Source organism: Melospiza melodia, chromosome 6 (assembly GCF_035770615.1).
Source record: "Melospiza melodia melodia isolate bMelMel2 chromosome 6, bMelMel2.pri, whole genome shotgun sequence".
Lineage (NCBI taxonomy): Eukaryota > Metazoa > Chordata > Aves > Passeriformes > Passerellidae > Melospiza > Melospiza melodia.
Window position 1 is genome coordinate 73,623,631 of NC_086199.1, and position 14,630 is coordinate 73,638,260.

At 40.5% G+C, this 14,630-nt stretch overlaps 1 protein-coding gene across 7 annotated transcripts in view; it reads left to right on the plus strand.

Annotated features, from left to right (window-relative positions):
• DPF3 (double PHD fingers 3) overlaps window positions 1-14,630 on the plus strand; it is a 167,800-nt gene that overhangs the window by 105,749 nt on the left and 47,421 nt on the right. For all 7 annotated transcript variants that reach the window (XR_010028092.1, XR_010028091.1, XR_010028093.1 and 4 more), the window contains one exon: window positions 8,652-8,789. Coding sequence is in view for 4 of the 7 variants with exons in the window: in XM_063159178.1 (XP_063015248.1) it covers window positions 8,652-8,789 (138 nt within the window). In the remaining 3 variants the exon portion in view is untranslated. The remainder of the gene's footprint in view (window positions 1-8,651; window positions 8,790-14,630) is intronic.

Consider the following 14,630-nt stretch of genomic DNA (forward strand, 5'->3'; position numbering starts at 1 on the left):
CTTCTTTTGATATTCTTTTTTTGCTTAGTTTCTGTGAAGGGCACTTATCTTACCCACATCTTTTTGAGATATCCCATCTTAAGGCTTATTCTAGAATGTACATCCAATTGTAATTTGTGCTGCCAGGTGCCTTCTAGCCTGTAAGACAATAACCTAAAAAAAGGCATTAGAAGTAGGAGGATAGCAAATCTTCACTTCTGTTGTCCAAACCAGCTGGTTTTGAGGACAACTAGAACCCCCTTTTTGCCTATCTTGCAACATTACCGACCTTAAAATAATAACTCTTGTTGTGTCAATCTTTGGAGGGATTTTCTGCTGATTTTTAAAAATGTGAGGAAATAAGGAGTTTGCATGGTGAATAAGAACTATATTCCATGTGAAATCATATTCTTGTATGGTGAGACCAGGTAACTGTATGTGCCCAGAAACCGAAGACTTGCATATGAGGGGAACATTACAGATGATAAAAACATAGTCCAGGAGGAAGAGCCCTTAAAGTTCTGAAGAGTCAGAAGACCTATGCTGTGGTTAAATAGCAGTCCTAGTGCACTGGAAGAACTAAAATGTGTCTTCTAAAACTTCTGTGAGAGCCCAAGATGTATCTTGTTGAAATCCACAGGTTTCCTTTGCTGGTGGTATATGCAGTATATGCATATCTTTCTTTATCTCTTTTCTGGAACATCCTTCTAAATCCAAGGACACTTGTCAGTGGTAGTAATTTGGAACATGATGACTCTATATTGTCTGATCTTGGATTTTACTGAGAACTCCCAACATGCATAGTAGTGATTTGCTCAGAGTAGATTAAACATGGAAGGTATCAAAGCCAGCAGCAGAAATCTGGCCTGAAGTCAAGACTCTCATACATTGTTGCATTGACAGAATTTGCCTTGGCTTACATTTTGGAGCATAAATTTCATCTTTAATGTTGGAAATGTTTCCTATTTCATTTGGCTGACACCCTTCACTTTTAGGAAACTTACAGTTACAGGTGAGTCATAAGGAATTTTGGACTCCAGACTTTGCACAGTGACTTCTCCTTTTCCATTGTAGATAGCTGATAAAAGGGTTATATGACAGCAGAACTCTTTAATCTGAGTTTAGAGAAGAAGGGAAGAACTGTCCCAGTTGTAATGTCATCATCCTGAAGAATATCCTGCCCATGTTAAATTTCTATACAAACATGACATGCCATTAATTATGAGTAATTGGCCTGTTATCCTGCTTAGGTAGATTTCTTGGATTAATTTTTTCTTTGAAATGATTTGATGAATATTTTTATAGATAAAACTCAGTCTAATTGTGGTAGTTTAGGAATTGGTCAGCAGTACTCCTTGTGCAGATGTTGTGGGCAGATAAGTTTGTTTTACATGGAAACATGCAGGTGAAACAGTGTATATGTTTCCTGTTTAGGAAAGCATTATTCCCTCAATTGCATTATGGGTACAAATAATTAGCTTAATGGGCCAACAGTTTGCTTCTTCTGTAGTTTATTTAATTTGCCTCCAGGTTGCTTTTTCTGCAAGTATACTGATATTGGAGTTTTGAAAATGACCAGAGAGAAGAAAGCATAAACACAGCTAAACCAAATTAATTTTCTTATAAACTGCATGGGGCACAAAAAATTATTTGTGGTCAAAAACTACTTTGCCCTTTTATCATATTTACACATTCATATTTATGGTGAACAAGAATATATCAACAGATCTCATCAGTTATAAAAGGGTTTTAGAAAACAATGAGGCAGTGTGTTGGTAAGATGATGCAAGTGTGATGCCCAGTGGCACTGCCCCTTGTGCTGGAAAATAGCAATGTTACCTCTGAAAAGACCTGACTTTTTCTGTAAGAGGCATTCGGACCTACATCAGGATTTAACTTGGTCCCAATATTAAAGCTGACTGGAAACATGCAATTTATATGTGATCAAGGTTTTCAAAGATCAAAATATTTTGTCCTCCTGTGTTTTTAAGAAGAGGTGCCCGTTTTGTGGAAGGAAACATTCTGAAATACTTCAGCTGGTTTATACTCTAGTAGAAGTTCAGAATAAAATATTTGATCAAAGCATCAATAAAATTGCTAGGATAATCATGAAATGCATTGTTTCATCACATCACCAAGTAGAAAACTTGGTGGTCAGATTTTCAGCCAGTTGCATTGGATTGTTCTGTGCCTTGAGCTCCCTCGGTATGGCTTCAATTACAACAGTGGCAGGCAAGCCTGGTTGGAGATGGGTACAAACTGCAAATGTTAACATAGCCAAATGGCTTAGCAGCTGTATGAGAACAGTCCCAAAAGTAGCTTGAGCACCTGGCAAGGAAAGGCACCTCAAAGAAGAGTGGAAAGTAGAGCTTGAAAAGCAAAACAAAGCCTCTGATGTCAAGCAAGTGGAAGGTGGACCACCACCACTGTTCCTGATGAACAGGGCATGTGATTTTTAGAGGGACAGTGAATGAATAAATGAATACCTACATGTTTAATAAGAATTGATGCCATTTCACTGTCAAAGATTCAGCTAGGGAATCCGACTGAGCAGTCTTCTTAGAAACCCTTCTTCTATTTTATTAGTGTTTATTGTATATTACTCACTACTTTTTCGAAAGAAAAACCTTCGCTGAATTTGTATCTAGAAATTTGTATTCTGGTTTAAAAGTTGTGCTACAATCAGTTGTAGCATTGAGTTCCATGATTCCAAATGTCTACTTCCTTTAGCCAGAGAAGTTAGTCTGTGCTGAATCTCTGCAAGCAATTAACTTTCCTGCTGCCCCTCCTCACTTTTATGCTTTCACTCTTCTCAAGTTCCCATGGAGACATGGGACTATGTACATACTTCCACCTTTGTTTTCTGTTCCTTTGTCTACGGAAGAATTCCCTTCCCCACCTCTTAAAAAAATTATTTCTTTTCCTTTTACCAGTATGTCCTCATCTCCTTTTAGTTTTATTCCCATATAAACTCCTATTTTAGCATAGCAACTTATATCCTTTTTTTTTTTTGTAGTCCTTCTGAGACTGAACTGTACATTCAGATCCATTCCTTGTGCAAAATGAGATTGACTGAAACCTTCCTAGGATTTTTGATGGATCAGTGACTAACACAGCATTGTATGTACCCAGAGACACTGATCTTGTAGTATTTTGTAGAAGCTGATTCTTTCCTCAAGAACTTAAGGTTTCTCTAGTTATTTACCTACGTTCTCTCTGCTGAAGTCCAAGACTAGCAGTCCTTGTACTGTTCTTGAGGGAAAATAACAATGTCTTCTATGTCTGCAAACAGTTACTGGGGCTTCTTTCAACTGTGCTTTCTTCAGCTCTTCTACTAAGCTTGTTTCTTTCATGTGGAAAAACTCCAAAGTACTTTTTAAAGTAATATTGGTCAGAATGAAGTTAAAAGTGCTGTTCTGAGGAAAGATGCATTTCTGAATATGAGTGGTTGATAGATTTACTTGTACTTACAATTACTTTTACAAACTGGATTTAAGAAACTTGCTCTGTTATATATCCATGAGAGGCACAGAGATGGCTGACCTAACAGGTTATTCAGTAATCATCTCCTGGTATTATCCCTTCTGGTGAATCCCTAAATAGATAAGCAGTAAGATCTAGAATAAGATGCTTGTTCAGATGTACTCAACAAACAACTCTCCCACCATATCTGCTATTCTTGGCATCCTTTGAATACATTATTAGTAGAAAAGACAAGATTAGATAGGTAAGGACATTAAAAAAAAAAAAAATACTGACTAACATAGATGTTGAATAGAGCACATGGTAAAAGGGAAACAGAACTGACCCTGGCAGTTGAACATTTTCTGCTCATGTAGGATATTTGTTTTCTCCTTTGCTCTGGCTTGCAACCCATTTATTGAAATGTGCACAGCTGTATTGTTGAGCTGCACATGTTTTGGGGTTTGAACTGGGGTTCAGAGTTACTGTGATCTTAATACAGCAGGTAGATTCTGGGACTTGTCCTCTGGGGACACTGAAACAAGGACTATTTACCTCCCTATTCTACCTGCAGAAAATTCCCTATGGAATGGGAATGCTAAATAGCTGCTCTCATACTACAGGTGTACAGTGTGACTATATTATAGTGTGTATAGTACTGAGCAAAGAGGGATGAATGTGAAGTCTTTGTATCAGTGGAGGTCAAAATGCATTGTTAATGTTTGAGATCTCTAAATGTGCCAGAGTTTGTACACAACTGTAACAGGAGAGAATACATTACCAAACCAGTGCAAAACAAGGACAGGGGGATTTTTTTTTTTTTTTTTTTTTTTTTTTTTTTTTTTTTTTGAGTGGAGTGAATGGTAGGACAGGAAGATAACTTTGAGGAATGGCTGCCTGCCAGAAGTTAACTCAAGATTTAGTATTTGACATAGTACACCTGAGAGCAAGGAACAGTAGGCAACAGAGAAAAGCAAAGAAAGACAATGAGGGGGACAAAATTCAGTGACCAAAAAAAAAAAAACCAACCCAAAAAAACCCCAGCATGTACTCCTCCAGTTTCCTGTTTCCACTGGAAACATGGATTGTTTCCTTCTGTCTCATACTGGTGACAGATTGTGCAAAATGTATGTGGAGAGCTGGCTGGAACACAGCTCACAGGCTGCCAAGGACCAAATGTGTAACTATTTCAAAATGACAGCAACACAGCCATTAGATATTTGATGAGGAAATCTTTTAAGTCATAGGTTTCAAATCCCCTTTTTAACAGGGGAAGTATTTTATATTAATTTTAATCATTGAGAAATATAAACAGAGAGATAATTTGCTTATCCAAAGAATTGCAGGGTGCTCCAGTCCAGAACATAGAAGAGAGGTCTCTTTTGTGAAACACTCAATGCTTGCAATTATACTGTTTCCCCCCCACCATAATGTAGTTGTGTAACATCTTAATATCAGACTTCAAATTTGAAGGGAAGTAAGGTTTATCATAGGAGAATGTTTGGTGGCCTCATAAAAAAATCTCTCCCTCTTCCCCATTTGTGACATTTGGTCTGCACTGCTGAATTGCTGCTTACTTACCCAGCTTGTTCCTAAGGCAGCATTCACATCAGCTCATAGCAACAATATATCCTTTGAATGCAGGAGGATTTGGAGTGGGTTATGTTTTACAAACTCCCACTGTTTTTATTGAGCTTGGCCACCTAATTAAAGATCAAGTCAACTTCCCAGTGTTGAGATTCAGGATGAAATCTACCACATGCAAGGATGATGAGCCTATCCAGCAAGGGAAATTGAAGATAAAAAAGTCAAAGCTGCTGAAAGGAAGACCACTGGACAAAGTTTATGAAAGGCACACTCTCACTTGCTATGTGTGAGCTGCATAGTGTTAAAAACTAATCAACAGCATGCATCTCAGACTGGGAGAACCAGTTCTCATTATGCTTTTGTCAGCTCTAAGAATGAGAAAGATGTGGTGTAAGCACTGGTGTGGATGCTGGAACTCATGGATTCCAGTCCTGGTAATGAAAAAAGATCACTGTGTGGGCAACTCAGCCCCTCTGCGGTTCTCCTTTTTCAGAACTGAAATGAGAATAGTATTTCCCACTCAGGAATGTGGAGGAAGATTAATTAATGTTTGAAAAGCCAGTCTGCAGTGGGAAGAGTTATATAAGAGCTAAGTGTTTATTAATGATCACCCTTTTATAGAAACTACTTCTTAGCACAGTGATACAGTAGATTAATAAAATGTGCTCTTACCTGGAAAATAAGAGATTTGGGTGAATTCAGGAAGATTCAATCTGTTGAAGAATCCATGAAATTTTGATTTAGCTTCCATTCTAGCAAAGTCTCACTGCAGCCAATGGTTCTTTTGCCTGACTAATATCATGACCCTTTTCCCTCTGCAAAAGTCTGATTTGTTTGAGGAACATGAAATGTCTGCAGTTTCAATTCATGGCATTGCTTCGGACTCTTTTATCACACAAAGTGAATTTGAAAAAATGGAAAAATCTAGACACCAAGAACAAAGGCTGCTGGAACTGCAAATCTTTGATCCTACAAAGGATCTGCTGAGACAATGTAAACCAAATTTATTTGCCTCAGTTCTGGGTATGAAGTCCTTCAAATCAATTTCTCACAAGGCATGTCAGAGATTGCTGTCACCCTTGAAGGCCACCTGTAAGTCCTCACAATGGAAAGGACTCAGCTGCAGAATTACTACTGACTCAGCTTATATTGATACTTGCTTTTTCCTGGTGAGCTGATACTTTTTTGCTGAAGAAGGATGAGTCTCCAGACCCATCTGATTTCCTATGTCATCCTTAACACCATAGCTAAAATCCCTGCAGGATCCTGTAAGGAATGGAGTAAACACCATCATTTTGGGACTTTCTGCAAGGAATGCAAGTCTACTTTTGTGCATTGATCACCTGATAGTGTCCTGGAAATAATTTGACAGAAGTCTTTGAGCAGTATTGGTAATTCATAGCAATAGAATTATTTTTTAACATTCTTCTTCAAGCACATAAAAGTAAGTGGGATAGAGTAGGATACTTGATGAGCTGATCCAGCTCATCTAGCAGATGGTCAATCTGCTAGAAATGTAAATCTCTTTCTCCATTCTAAGTAAAGCTGCAACATTTATGTAATTAGAGGAGGTTACCATTATAAAAGAATTTAAGCAGTGAGCTCTTTCTGGGTTGATGATTACTTAAGTGTTATGCTTTTCCACTATTCCAAATATGGGGAAAGTCACACAGAACTGCTGATATCTTGTTGTTTTGACTCTTGTTCAGCATCTGTTCCAGTGCTTGTCCTTTGCCCTGCAGGACCACAGAGAAGGAGAAGTAGTTTCCCTCTCCAGAATGCACTGGAAGAAAACAAGGATGGTTCTAGAAGAGAGAGTCTGAACTGATGCTTTGGGGAGAGCATGCATCTAACAACAGTCTAGTTCTTCAAAATGTCTGGCAATTGTGTTAGGTTTACATATGAAAAATGAAGGCAGATGCTTCAAAGAATGGATGTGCATATCTATATGAGTATTTTAGTTCTCTCAATATTCCCTCTTCCCTCCTGCAGTAGGTCTCATTTCTAAATCAAGGCCATTCAAAGACTTAAAAAAATCTGTGACTGAGGACAGGACATATTGAACTTCCAAGAAACTTCTGTCTTGTTATGATGATTCTGTGATCATCACCTTGCACAATGAAGATAACTGGGAAAAAATATCTAATATTCCAGATCACTCATATGTATCATGAGCTTGTTTTACATGTTTCTAATAAAGAAAAGCATTTTCCTTGAGGGAGCTTGTAAATCAGAAGAGATTAAGAATGAAATATATTATTGTAATAAGTTTTTATTTACAGTTTTTTATGATCTGTTCCAAAAGGTGGAACATCAGTTAGTGTTTTCTGAGTAGTAGCAGAAAGGAATAAAATTTTAAATTTTATGTATATGTAAATGAATAAATGGGATGAGGGGATGAGGGTGGTTGTTTGTTTGTTTTTTTGGTTTTTTTTTTTTTATTTTTTAAAAATTTATTTGTGGAGTCTTTGACATTCCCAGACTCAGGTGTCTGGAGAATGGAAAGTAAGTATCTATATATCTTGCAGGATACATATTGGGGCCAACTTAAGCTTTTAGGAGTGGATGGTCACAATGCAGGACAGACTGCTGGACATGACATTTATTCCTGTGTGAAATCCCTGAGGTTAATTAAGGTGACTGAAAATGTCTCTGGGAGGAAAAAATTGCAAGAAAGGCACTAAACTTTTTGTCTTTGTTTTCTAGTCTTTTAAAATGGCAATATTTGTATTTGGTAGACAAATAGCTGTATAAAAGAAAATAAACATTCACAAAATGCTTTGAAGATGGAAAGTGATAAATTTTTGAGACGATAACATGAATTAAAAACTTTATATAAAATCAATTCATAAAACTTTATAGAAAATCAATTCATATCTAATGAATCTTATGATGTTGCCTGCCCTTGCTAAGCTCCCTGTGAAAGTGTAGACCTTTCATCACCCCAAGCTGTTTGATTCTGTCCTTAGTATCTGTTGACTTAATCCTAAAAATAAATGAAAGTTCAGAAGCAGTATTCTCTGTCATATATTGCATTGTTCATTGGAGTTTATCTGGGCAAATAAGTATCACTACCACATGTTTTTTTAGCAAGAATCTGTGGATGATTTCCATCTCCTTATCTTAACTGGGAATCTGTGAATAAAGCTATTTATTCTCTTAGAGAAAGCCTTTAAAAAATCACAGCTGTTTCCTTTTTTCAGAGATCAGTAATGAAGAAAATAATGTCGTTTCTTCTCAATCTTGTTCCCGTTGCTGTGCATTGTGCAGCACCACCACTGGAACTGGCATTTCATTTAATTTTATGTGCAGTCTTGTTAGTAATCTTAGCAGAGAGGATTAGGGCTCTGTGATCTGCAGGGACCAAATGCATTTGCCTAGCCTGTGAGAAGGACCACTGGCAGCATGGTGGGAAGAAAGCTTGTTTGGAGACCTGCAGCTGCAGGGCTGCCTCTGTCACCTTTCACCAGTGCCAGCTGGAAGGGTTTTGGGCAGGTGCATGGAGCGCATGGTGCTGTTCTCAGGGGAAAGGGAGCATTATTTGAGAGGATGCTGCTGTGGTTGTAGATCACACTGATGTTTCCATTCTCTCCTCCCCTCCCTCATATCTCCTTTCCATGCAGTCTGTGGCAAGCGTTACAAGAACAGGCCTGGGCTGAGCTACCACTATGCTCACACCCACCTCGCCAGCGAAGAGGGCGATGAAGCCCGAGAGCAGGAGACCCGCTCTTCCCCCGTGCACCGAAATGAAAACCACAAACGTGAGTAGGATCTTCCCTTTGCCTTTGAGATCCTTTTCAGGGGTGTTATCTCCACCCTGTCTTTGCCTTGGGGAGGCTGATGTTATTGCCTGGCTCAGTTGTGAGTGATTGGGACGTGGATGCTTGGAGCTAATCAGCCACAGCTCACACGGGTGCTGGCTCAGCTAGTCAGGAATTCATTTCAAACCCAGCATTATCTCTGCAGCAAGTCACTTTTCCATTACTGCTCCTGTGGGGAGGAGGTGGCAAGGAGAGGGGGGAAAAGAAGAGATGGCCGAGCTGCCCATCATCAAGCAGCCTCCCAGAGGTTCTTAGTAAGGATGCTGAAGAAATACACATCCAGTCATTTCAGGGGACTGCCTTTGTTTTGCCTTTAAATAAGAGATATTTGTCAATGTCTCAGTTTTTCAGTATGAAAATAACCACCTCTCTCCCTTATACCTTCACCTGCTGCATAAACAGCTTACCCTCCACTTTGCCAAAAGCTGCTCCTTAGTTATGGTTTGATAAAAGCTATGAAAACACATCAGAACTGGTCTGCAAGGAGAGCAGGAATGTGAAAGGAGAATGTGCCTCAATTTCCCACACTGGTACAACGCTGAAAGAGATCTAAGTGGTCCAAATCTTTCTGTGATGAGTCACATATGCTCACACTGAGCATAAGGTCCATGACCCTGTTTGTCCCTTCTGTTCTCCTTAGGCACAGAACAGGAAGTCAAGGATGCTGTGTTCTATTACTGATTTTTGCAAGTCTCTAATCCCCTGTTTCTCAGTTTTACATACTATGTGATGTTTGCTGTGACCTTGGGATTTGTGTAGATAGCTTTGTTCACTTTCAAAAAGTTCTTTTGGATCAGCATATGATCTGTGTTATTTTCGTTCAAAGTAATAAAGCAATAAAATGCTTATAGGGAAAAATATGCAGGGAAACACTTTCTAATACCTTAAGAACTGCAAGAAATATGGAAGTAGGAAAACATTTTTTTTCTAAGTGGCATAATTGATAATTGTCCCCAGGGAAGTGTGGGAGGGGGCTTCCTTCCTCCAAAGCATCTGCTACTAGCCACTGTCTGAGCTTGAAGGACTGTTTAGTGTGATCCCATTTGGCAAGCTCTATGTTTCTGTCACTTTTATGCTCTACCTTTTAGTTATTCACATGTTTGGTAGATTCACAGTAAAAGTAATTTTGACTCCTCCAGCTGTTGATAAACTTGAGCTGTCAGTGCACTAAGAGTGACTGCTTGGGCAGGCAGGAGAATGTCAGTGTTCACCCAGTAGCTTTTGTTACTTAACATTTACATCTGTTTTGGAAGTATTTTTCGTTGGTTGGTTGTTTATTTCCTGTGCCTGGAGTAGTCACTAATAGTTACATACCTGAGAGGAATATTGCAAATCTGTACTGAATTAATATTGATAATGGTCTTGCAATGGATGCCCAAAAAAAGAAAGGTAGTGTCCTACACCCTGAATTCAGCTTGACATAGGTGCCAGGGGGTCTCAGTCCTTGTGTCTGGTGCTTAGGAAATGATAGAAGTTAACTAGAAGAGCTATGGTAAGGTTAGGAGCAGCTGACTTTGGCCCATGATAAAAAAGGTGCATTCTACACTGTGGGAAAGAGTAGCATGAGAGCTGCTTGGCCTTGTGTTCCCCCAGAGCATGTGGCAAAGGGAAGCTGCTGATGCACAGATCCACAAGTGGGCAGAAATTTAGAACCATTGGGATAAACCTCTCTGATGCCCAGATTCCTGAGTGGAAAGCATAACCAGCCAGGAGCCAGTGAGCTATGGGCAACAGCCATGCAAATGTGCAGATCAGCCTTGGGGAAAATCCCAGATGCTGGAAGGTAACTGTCCCAAATGGCTGAGCTGTCACAGTGGCTGCTTGTTCCCTTTTTGCCTGTTTGTTTGTTTAGAGCCTTGAGCTCGGATCTTGCATCTTTGCTCTTCCACTTGGCAATATTTAATTTATGCTGCCATTTATCTTCCATGTGAATGCTAATTGTCCACATTGCTAATGTGCAGTCATTAAATGGTCCCTTTGTACAGGGGGATGGTGGGGAGCCAGAGCATCAGATCCTTCCTCTCCCCTAAGAACTGCTAGGCATGTGTTATGAATTAGATTTGACAGGTCTGCGGCATCGTAGGTCTCGAGCTTCAAGAGTCCTCTCTGCGTGGGCTTGGGGGTGGGGTAGGGGGAGGGAGGGAAGGCAGGGGGATGTTAATCCAAACAGCTAATCCACAACCCACTGAGCAGGAGGACCAGAGATATGGTGCAGAGTAGGATCTGGTTATTTGCCGAGCAGTGTGTCAGAGATATGAGCAGCCAGATTTAGAAGAGGCAGGGCAAATCAAAGCGGCCCTTTGGAATTCGTTGTGCCCTAGGAGGTGAGCACCAGGTCAGTAAAGTTCAGGAGGGTGGCTGCAGCATGAACTTCCTTCCTCTGGACGCTCGTCTCCTCTACAGCTTCCACTCCTTGCACAACCTGCAGTAACAGCAGCCTTGGTGATGCAGGAGGGAGCAGGGCTTCTGCAGGATTCAACTGCTGGTGCCCTAACTGCTGCCAGATCAAGACCTGAAAGCCTCTTGTCTTTCTGCATATTCAGTCCCCTCTATTTCATACACAGACCAATTTGAGGAGGTCAGAAAATTATCCAGAGATTGGAAAAGAGATGTAGATAGGAGGAACCTACCTAAAACTGAGACCCATTGAATAGGTGAGCATCAAAGAACTGGGACTGGCCCAAGTCCCACATCTCACCTCCTTGGCACATCTCACTGTCCTCGACTGTGTAGAAGGTTTGTCTGTTTACATCTCTTTACATCTCTGTCTCCTTCTGTTCTTTCTCACATATAGATTACCTGTTGCAACTTGAAAGATAGTTCAACAGTCAACACCTGTTGATTTGTTTGAGCTTTAGTGGCTTGCTTTTTATGCTTTATCTAGCCTTTTGACACAAATAAACAGCCCTTCCTTGGTGTCTAGTCTTGCCTCTGCCTATACAAACATTTATTTCTGACCTACTCTCTGATTTTGTTACCTGAGTATTGAACTGTGAAAAGGAAATTACAGAAAACCCTTTAAAAAGTCAACCCCCCATTTCCTCAACTCCACTGAAAAAATAAATGATTCCACACCATTTTCAGACTTTGCTGGCTTTTCCTCTACATGTTGGCACCGAGACCGTGAGATTTGTGAGCCCAGGGTGCATCCAAGCCTGCCACAAAACACCTGCTGTTTTATTCCATCTCTCTCCATGGGTACAGGCCAGCTCTGGGGGCAGCTGGTGCTCACAAATTTTGAGGCACTTCTGATATAGGAATTACATTAGACTTCTATCTATTGAAATGTCTCTGTGAATGAGTGTACTAGTATAAATGCTCTTTCTTAATTCCTGGGAGAATAGGATAGTGTGTCTACATGGAGAAAAACTTCCTCTCCTTTAAAGGAGAAGAGTTCTCAGTGGCATTTTGCTGTGTGAAATGTTGATTGCAGGCGGCTGTGCAGGAGCAGCAACTGAACAGCATCTTATGCCCACAAGCACTCTGGCCAATGACAGGCCTAAATGAAGTACATTGTGCTGAGTGCAGGTTGATCCATTGTGCAATACATGTAGTTAAGGAAAATGCATTCCTGTGCCCTCCTGCCCCTCTGCTAGCTTAAGCATCTGCCCTGCAAAACCACCTGTGTACACTATTTCATGGCATCAGCCTGTGGTGCCCAGTTCCATCACAGATTTTATTATGTGGATAAATCTCTACTGGAGAGACCAGCCAAAGTTGTTTGTGTACTCTAAGCATAATTGGATACCCAGTCTCCAGAGATAAAAAATTAATGTGCTAACCTCAGTGTGCCTCCAAGCTGTCCTCCAGCTCCCCCACACAGTCATCTCTGAAACATTTTTATTTCCATCCAGGCAGGGGGCTGGCCATGAATAAATGAGGAGAGTCAGCCCCTCAGTTGGAGACAAGCTGTTTGTTCCTCTCCACAAGCAGCATCAATTTGAAAAGCTGCATCAGGCCTACTTTTCCCTGCCTCAGTGATGATCCTTGCTGGGGCCATGGTGGGAGCTACTTCTGAATGGAAGGATGCATCAATGCCCACCTTGCAATAAGATACCCTGCAGCAGGTGCTTTTCAGTGAAAATATGTACATTACCTTGAGTTAACTTCTTAGTCATTTAATCTGTTTGGGTTTTTTCTCTTTTCAGAGTTTGTTTTCATAAGGAAAACCACTCAAAATGCTAAAAGAAACAGTAATGATTGGAGTGTTTGAACTGTGTAAAGATTTCCCTTAAATCCTTTTTGCAGCTGTAAATCACTGAGACTTTTGTGAGGGTATTTTGCAATGCTGAGTTAAAAAACAGATCAGTTGTTTAGAGTTATGGCATAGTGGAAAATCCCAAAATCATCTTCTATGTCGACGGAGAGCTAATCTGCAACCCACGTTTTTGTTTTTTGTTTGTTTGTTTTGATTGGAGTCATGGGGTGGTTGTTTTGGTAATTTGGTGTTTCTTTTCTATACTGCCTGGACAAGGACTAAAATGTTGCTGTTGATGTGCAACTGTCATTGAAGAGAAGCACCGAGTGCTTCTCAGTAGTTTGTGGGAAAATATTTCCAACCTGACTAATTGGTTTTTGGAACACATGTGTTGCTTCAACAGCACATCAGCTCTCAATTTAGGATTAATGTATTTGTACAAATACATCATTAATGTATTTGTAGGGGTTTTTTCCTTTTTCTATCTCCCTGCGTTTTCTGCCTTATTTTTTTCCTTCTCCACGTAGAATTCGAACCAAGTAAAATCCAAATGCTTTGACTGAATTTGAACTGAATAGGTGCTCTCTGCCTTCTCAAACTCCTCCAGTGGGTAATTTCCAGATAAAAGCCTACAAGATGTTGCAGTGACCTAATTCACGGCACTGGCCATTCTCACCTGAATACTGAGGGGTGCTGCCAGATGGACATTATAATGGGCATTATAATACCTTCTTGAGGTGGGATATGTTATTCCCTTAGGGAAGTGTGCTTCAGTGGCCAGGCGCCAAGTCTCTACAGAGGCACCCCTTAAAGTCAGGAAATCTGTATGTTAAGATGTCAGACTCTTTTGTCTGCCTACTCTATATCTCCTACTCTAGTGCTCATGAGGCACTAGACAATTACAAAGTTTTACTCCAAGCAGTGGGTTTTTGGCTGATGCTTTAGGAGTTCCTGCAGAAGACTCTATAAGGTCAGTGCACAGAAATTCTATTAGATGCTGCCTTAAGGTGGAGGAACACTGATTCTCTAAATCTACTGAATCCAATCAGTTGAGGCTGTTATTTTCCTAGCTGTACCTTCCAGCTACCTAGCTCACCTTCCACCTCTTCCATTAGCTGTTCAACTTAAGGGCCACACTGATTCCTGTAAAAGAGATGATCAAATGATCTTCCTTTCCCCACACTTAGAGGCTTCCTCTGACTTTTACAGATGTACCTCCTTTTCCTAGCACTTCTTGTAGTGCTCCTTGGCTGCACTTCTTTGTGAGCAGGGGCTGTAGGAAAGGCAAATGTTTCAGAGTTGCTAAAAGTTGTGCAAAAGCAACAGCTTCTTCTATCCCCACACTACTAGCTAACTCAAAAAAGGAGATAAAATCCAGTTACTAGAGAGACCTAGCAATACTTTGGGTGGGTGGTTTGCAGCACCTCTCAGTAGCATATCCTGCTTTTCTGGCTGCCAGCAAAAGGGCATGCCCATCCCATGTGGGGGAGTGCAGCGTGGGGAGCCAGAGCTAGTGGAGGCCATGGGGCTGTGGAGGATGATTAGCACAACTCTGGGAACAGAACACCAGCCATTTCCCAGCG